Source organism: Chionomys nivalis, chromosome 3 (genome assembly GCF_950005125.1).
Source record: "Chionomys nivalis chromosome 3, mChiNiv1.1, whole genome shotgun sequence".
Lineage (NCBI taxonomy): Eukaryota > Metazoa > Chordata > Mammalia > Rodentia > Cricetidae > Chionomys > Chionomys nivalis.
The window spans coordinates 37245299-37251647 of record NC_080088.1 but is presented as its reverse complement, the minus strand read 5'-3'; the positions used below and the strand labels follow the sequence as shown (position 1 = coordinate 37251647).

The window sequence follows — 6349 nt, the reverse complement described above, 5'->3', positions numbered from 1 at the left end:
TGGGGTACAGATCTAAACAGAGAATTATTCTCAACAGAAGAATCTCAAATGGTCTAAAGACTTAACAAATTGGCATATTATCAGTGACCAATTTCTTCCAGCAAAGTCTGCACATCCTAAAAGTTCCAAGATCATTCCGATAGCAAAACCAGCTGGGAAGGAGTCAAATCCATGACCCCAAACTGAAAATTTCCCATCAAATCAAAGCATTTCACTGCTGGTCCCTATGTTGGCCAATTCATGATATGAAGGGGACTCAGTATAACTTTAATGGTCCAATTGTCTTAATAAGTCATAGTACTAGCAAAAAGTCCAAAATCTTAAGTCAGATTCTCCACTAATGACATGTGCAAGGTAAGTACTTAACTGTAACCCAAGTAAAATAAAATAACAATATATTCTTATATCACACAGTGATACAGAGTAATCATTCCCATTACAAAAAAGATTAAGTGCATAACAAGGAAATGTGGACCAAAGCAAAGCCAATATCCAGTAGCACAAACACCAAATCCTGCAGCTCCATCTCCAGCCCAAAAAACTTTAAAAGGAATCATCTCAGCTGAAAAGGGCTTGGGGACCTCACCTCTGCAACTTTGCTGCCTGTGGCACATACAACCACTGTGCTGGGCCAACTCATCTTCATGTGTGCAGCTGTCCTCAGCAGAACTCCCATGGTTCTGTACTTCCAACTCTCTCGGGTCTCCATTGCTTCGTCTCACATTACTTCACACAGAGTGTGCTCAGAACTTCCTTACATGGATTCTGAACCTTTCTCACATTGTCTGGACAGAAATGCTTGTCATATGGTCTGAACAGAGATGTTTGCCATGACTCTCCCTCAATCTTGCAACTTTAATTCCTTCAAAGGTAATAATCTGGCCAATGCTGGCAAGTTCTTCTGCTAGCTATAGATGTAGACTTTGACCCCAGCACCACGACTGCTTTAACTTCTTAGATTTTAGGAAACACTCTGCTATACAGTTGCTTTATAGGATTTCTATAATACTTCATTGTGAGCTTAGGTTCTTTATTTTCAAATATATTTATAGTTTCCCAAGTTATAATCTTTGACGGATGGACTTTTACTCACCTCAAAGATTCTTTCTTATTATACCAGTGTAGAGCACCAGCTTTCCATTTAAAGGAACTAATTCATTTATCATTTACATGTTGTACATGGTCTATGTGGAAAACTTCAATCTTACTCACATACATTTCTTACCATAGTCACATATTTATATCTTTTTTCTTCTCTCTCTCTCTCTCTCTCTCTCTCTCTCTCTCTCTCTCTCCAACTCTGTATGAGAACAGTAATAAATAACCAAAACACAACCACAGCACTGTCCTCACTTAAAATTTCCAGTATAAAACATATTGGGCCAGTACTTTTCTTCTTTTTATTATTATTATTTTTTTTGTTTGTTTGTTTTTCGAGACAGGGTTTCTCTGTGGTTTTGGAGCCTGTCCTGGAACTAGCTCTTGTAGACCAGGCTGGTCTCGAACTCACAGAGATCCACCTGCCTCTGCCTCCCAAGTGCTGGGATTAAAGGCATGCGCCACCACCGCCCGGCTTTGGGCCAGTACTTTTCAATTCAGTCTCATTCAGTGTTTAGAGGCACCATGAGATTCTTTGCCACAGTATACCTTGAAAGACCGCTAGGTCATCCTTACTCTCCTCTGTAACATCATGCGGCAGGTTAAAGGTGCAGTATAGTTTCTCTAACTCCTGACATTCCAAACTCAACTCCCATTAGAATGGTCTATTAACTTCTGCTTGTAGCAATTGAAGGTGTCTCTTGCTCAAAGTTTCAAACTATCCCATGCTTCTCTGTTAAGGACTTCCAAAGAACTAAGAACCAAAAGATCAGGAAAATCACAGTAACAACATTGCCTGTTGCCAATCTTCTGTCTGAGCTGTATTATGTAAAATGTAAAGCATTAATTAGGTTTGCGATTCATGGAGAATACAGTCCATATGACTGAGGTTAAACAGTGGGCACATTGTATACACACTCAGGAAGAACAAAAAGAAGAAGTGGGTGAGGATATAGAGACTCAATCCTGCTTGTGCTGATCCACCTCCTCCAGCAGGGCTGCACCACTAAAAGTTCCATAGTCTTCCCAAATAGTGACACCAGATCGGAACTAAGTGCCCTACATGAGAGTTTCTGGGGCCTTTTCACATTCTCTGTAACAGAGTTGTTCTTTTTCCTTTAAAAGTCTGTAAATAGTATAGTCATGTTTTCATGTATTCTACATTATGATGTTTGCAGCTGATACTGGCCAACGTGTTTCCCTCTTTTTCATATTGTTTCAAAACCCAGAGAAACTATAAACAGTCATAGCAAGAATATATCTGAATGATGCTATTGACTTCGTGTGGCTCAAGACGTGAAGTACAGTGCATCTGTTCACCTTACTCCTAATGATATGCATTGGAGATCTTAGCTAGAAGATGCACCCAGATGTCTGATTCAGAGTCAAAGAAATAAGTGAAAACAGAAGACGGGCACAGATAACAAAGAGATAAATGTTTTATATAATTTAAAATTTTATGTTTATGCTACATTAAAAAATGCTCATTTTCATTTTCAATACTTTATCTTTGAGAACTTTCAATGAATATGACATAAATATTTATCTCTTTTAGATACTCTTAAATCTCAAGAAATTACCACCTTTAAGTGTTTGATAGGTATTCCTTGTCACAGAGTAAATAATTATTATTTACCTATGTATGATAATATAATAACAGACTATAATTTAAATGTAATTTCTTCTAGAAGTATTTAAAAGGGAAAATAGGTTTTAAACAAATCAATTCATAACCTAAGTTTGCTTTTCGATAAAAATAAATTCAAAGATTATTAATATATATCTTAAACACTAAAGTTTGTTAATATAATGAAGAAATTAATGAAGTAACTTTTCACAATGAGTATGAATTTCAAAATAACAAATAACAGAAATTAGCTTTAAAATTCTTGTTAATAGCTATATAATCATATTACTAAGCCATTCATAGTCTAAATTTTTATTTTTTAATTAACAGTACATAAAATTTCAATTATGTATATAACACTAGATCAAATATTATGATGCCTTGCAAAAGACAAGAGGAGATAGTAGAACAAACTATGAAATTTTCTGAAAATGATTATAATTTTATGACTTTTTTCAGAGCACCCAAAACTTCCTTGTTTCTTAAGCTGTAAATAAAGGGGTTTAGCAGAGGAATCAAAACTGTGTAAAACAGTGAATACATTTTATCCTGGGTTTTACCTGGTCCAGACCCAGGACTCACATACATGAAGAGGAGAGTGCCATAGAACAAAGAGACAGAGAGCAGGTGGGCACTGCAGGTGAAGAAGGCTTTCTTTCTGCCCTTCTTAGACTTCATGTTCAGGACAGCAAATAGGACACGGGCATAAGAGACTACAATGGTCACAGAGGTGCTGATTTGTATGGAATTAGCAATAATAAAAGTCACCAATGCATTAAGTGATGGATCAGTGCAAGAGATTGTATAGAGTGGTAATATTTCACAGTAGAAATGGTCAATTACATTGGACTTACAGAAAGTCAATCTAAATAATAAGCCTACATTAAGTCCAGCGTTTACAAAACCAATTACATATGACATACTTATTAGCACAGTGCAGAGTCTTTTGGACATCACCACAAGATAGAGCAAAGGGTTGCATATGGCTACATAACGGTCATAGGCCATCGCTACCAGAAGGAAAATTTCACTAGTTACACTGTAACAAAAAAAATAAAATTGGGCAAAGCACTCACCTAGAGATATCATGTCATTCCTATTTAAAAATTTCATAAGCATCTTTGGAGTTACAGAGGATGAAATAAAAGCATCAGTAAAGGCTAAATTTCTAAGGAAAAGGTACATGGGAGTGTGAAGATGTGGGTCCTTCCAGATGAGAAAGATTAAGCCAAGGTTGCCCACCATGGTGATGACATAGATGAAGAAGAACACCAGGAACAGAGGGACTTGCAGCTCTGGACGATCTGTTATTCCTCTGAGGACAAACTCAGTCAGGTGGGTCCAGTTTCCTTCCATCACATCCACTCAGGCTACTCACTGCAAAGAAGGAAGGGACATAAGATCTGAATAAAACTGCAGAGAATGCCATCACATTCCAATCCCATGTGCTGCATTTGTTCCGTACTCATGAAATATGAAAGTGTGATGTTTCTGCATTTAATAGAATACTGAAAACACAAAGTATTTTCTACTTTGATATACAAAGTTTTAACACGCAGTTATCTGAAAATTAAAAGAGTAGGCCTTGGAAACCAATTTTTGATTTGACTTTATGCTTGTTAGTCTCAGTTACAGTAAATGGTGCACATACATGTGACAGATAGGTTGTATACATAATTTACAGGGCAAATGTATAGTACATTTTATACTGAAACACTTTTAAAGACAGATTGAATGTGAAAAGTCTCTTTTTCAATTCCGTATAAAATGTTTTGTTGTATTTTAATGAGGCTATACAATGTAATGTTTTACCTAACGGCATTTTCACTGAAGTGTAAAATGCCCACTGAACATACTCATTTCTCAAAAGGCTCTTCCATTTTTCTCCCCCTTCTTCTAATCTCATTTTCCTCCTAAAATATGCCATTTCTACTTTAATTTTATATATAACTTTCAAATATTTTATGTAATACTGAAAGTTATCTTTGTTATTATGTGCGTTGTTCTGTCATCTAAAGACATTGTCAATTAATAAGATAATGATAAAAATCTTACGTTGTTTTCTTTCACTTGCTATTGTGTTTTCTGATACATATTCATAAAAACAATCACAGATTAAATAAGACACGTGCTTTATATCAATGAAATATATGAGTGAGATTAACAAAGATCAGATGAGATGGAACTCAATAAATAACAAAGTATAGATACAGTGGTTAGGATTTTCAATATCTGAATTCAACTTAAAAGTCAAGTTATAATTTTTGTATAGAAAACAAATGAGAGAAAATGAAACAAATTGATCATTAATGCCTATAGATATAATTGAGAAGAGAGAAAAATTTTCAGGCTCAATTGGTACCTACATATGTAACAAATAAAGGAAGTTAGGATAGATAATGTAGTAAACCACAAAGGAGGAAATTCTAATCAACACCATAGTACATTTCTGCCATGATAAAATATGCATATTCTAGATATTGCATGATTTATACCTTGACATCCCTTACTTCTGATTTAAAATAGGAGTTGGGAAATAAAAAGGGACAGCTTAAGGGACTAAGGACTATTAATTTACTAATGAGGCTAGCCAGATTATTTTGACAGATCTGTCATGTGGCTTGTCTACAAACTTAAACTTTTAGATTTATCATAGTTACCAATTCTTTATACAATTAACTAATAACCTCATGCCCAAATATGTGATTCCAAACAACTAAGTTTCTCAAAACATTTTCTTTTACTTTTAAAAACAAAAATAAGCCAAGCAGTCATGGCACAGACCTTTAATTGCAGCCCTTGAGAAGCAAAGGCAGATGTATATCTGTTAGTTAATGGCCAGCCTGGTCATGGCCAGCCAATTCCAAGACAGGTTTCAAAGATGCAGCAAAACCCTATCTTGAAAAAATGAAAAAATAGCCGGGCAGTGGTGGCTCACACCTTTAATCCCAGCACTCAGGAGGCAGAGGCAGGCGGATCTCTTTGAGTTCGAGACCAGCCTGGTCTACAAGAGCCAAGAGCTAGTTCCAGGACAGGCTCCAAAACCACAGAAAAACCCTGTCTTGAAAAAAAAAATAATAATAATAATAAAAAAATTAAAATAATGTCAAATTTAATATAGTTTATGGAGGAAAGTATGTACACAAAATATAATTTCAGATTATTTAAATATGAAGCCCTGAAATATTTCATAAAAAGGTTTGTGATATTTTTGTTCCACTTAAATAACAAAACTTTTCAAGAGATGTGTTCTTCTTTATCTTTATAGGGAATAAGAAAAAGAGAAAAATAGTTTAAGTTGTATTAATCATCTAAACACATTAAGAGAGAAACTGATGTCTGTGTAATAATTGTGTAAAAATTATCAGTATACATTTCTGTCAGAGAGTACTGACAGAGTCTTACTATGCTTTTATTTGTTTGTAGAGATTTTTGGGTTTGTATTTCTGTAAAGATATTTTTATATGGAAAGAGATAAAATAATGTTTATATCTCTGATGTTCTTAAAAGGTCTCAGTCATTCAAAAACTTTATGTAATCTACTACTCTAAAATAGCCTGTGGGGTTGAATTCTGTTTGTCTTGATCCATTATGTCAGAAAATATCATTTTTATTCATTAGATC

At 34.8% G+C, this 6349-nt stretch overlaps 1 protein-coding gene across 1 annotated transcript; it reads right to left on the bottom strand.

Moving 5' to 3' along the window:
- Positions 1-3160: 3160 nt before the first annotated feature.
- On the bottom strand, positions 3161-4084 carry LOC130871760 (olfactory receptor 5AC1-like). Its single transcript, XM_057765361.1, has one exon. The coding sequence runs from the start codon at positions 4079-4081 to the stop codon at positions 3161-3163; it is 921 nt and encodes a 306-aa protein (XP_057621344.1). The 5' UTR covers positions 4082-4084.
- Positions 4085-6349: the final 2265 nt, after the last annotated feature.

What these genes read in the sequence shown, in the direction of transcription:
- LOC130871760 (XM_057765361.1), bottom strand. Translation starts at nt 4,081, where the DNA reads ATGGAAGGAAACTGGACCCACCTGACTGAGTTTGTCCTCAGAGGAATA.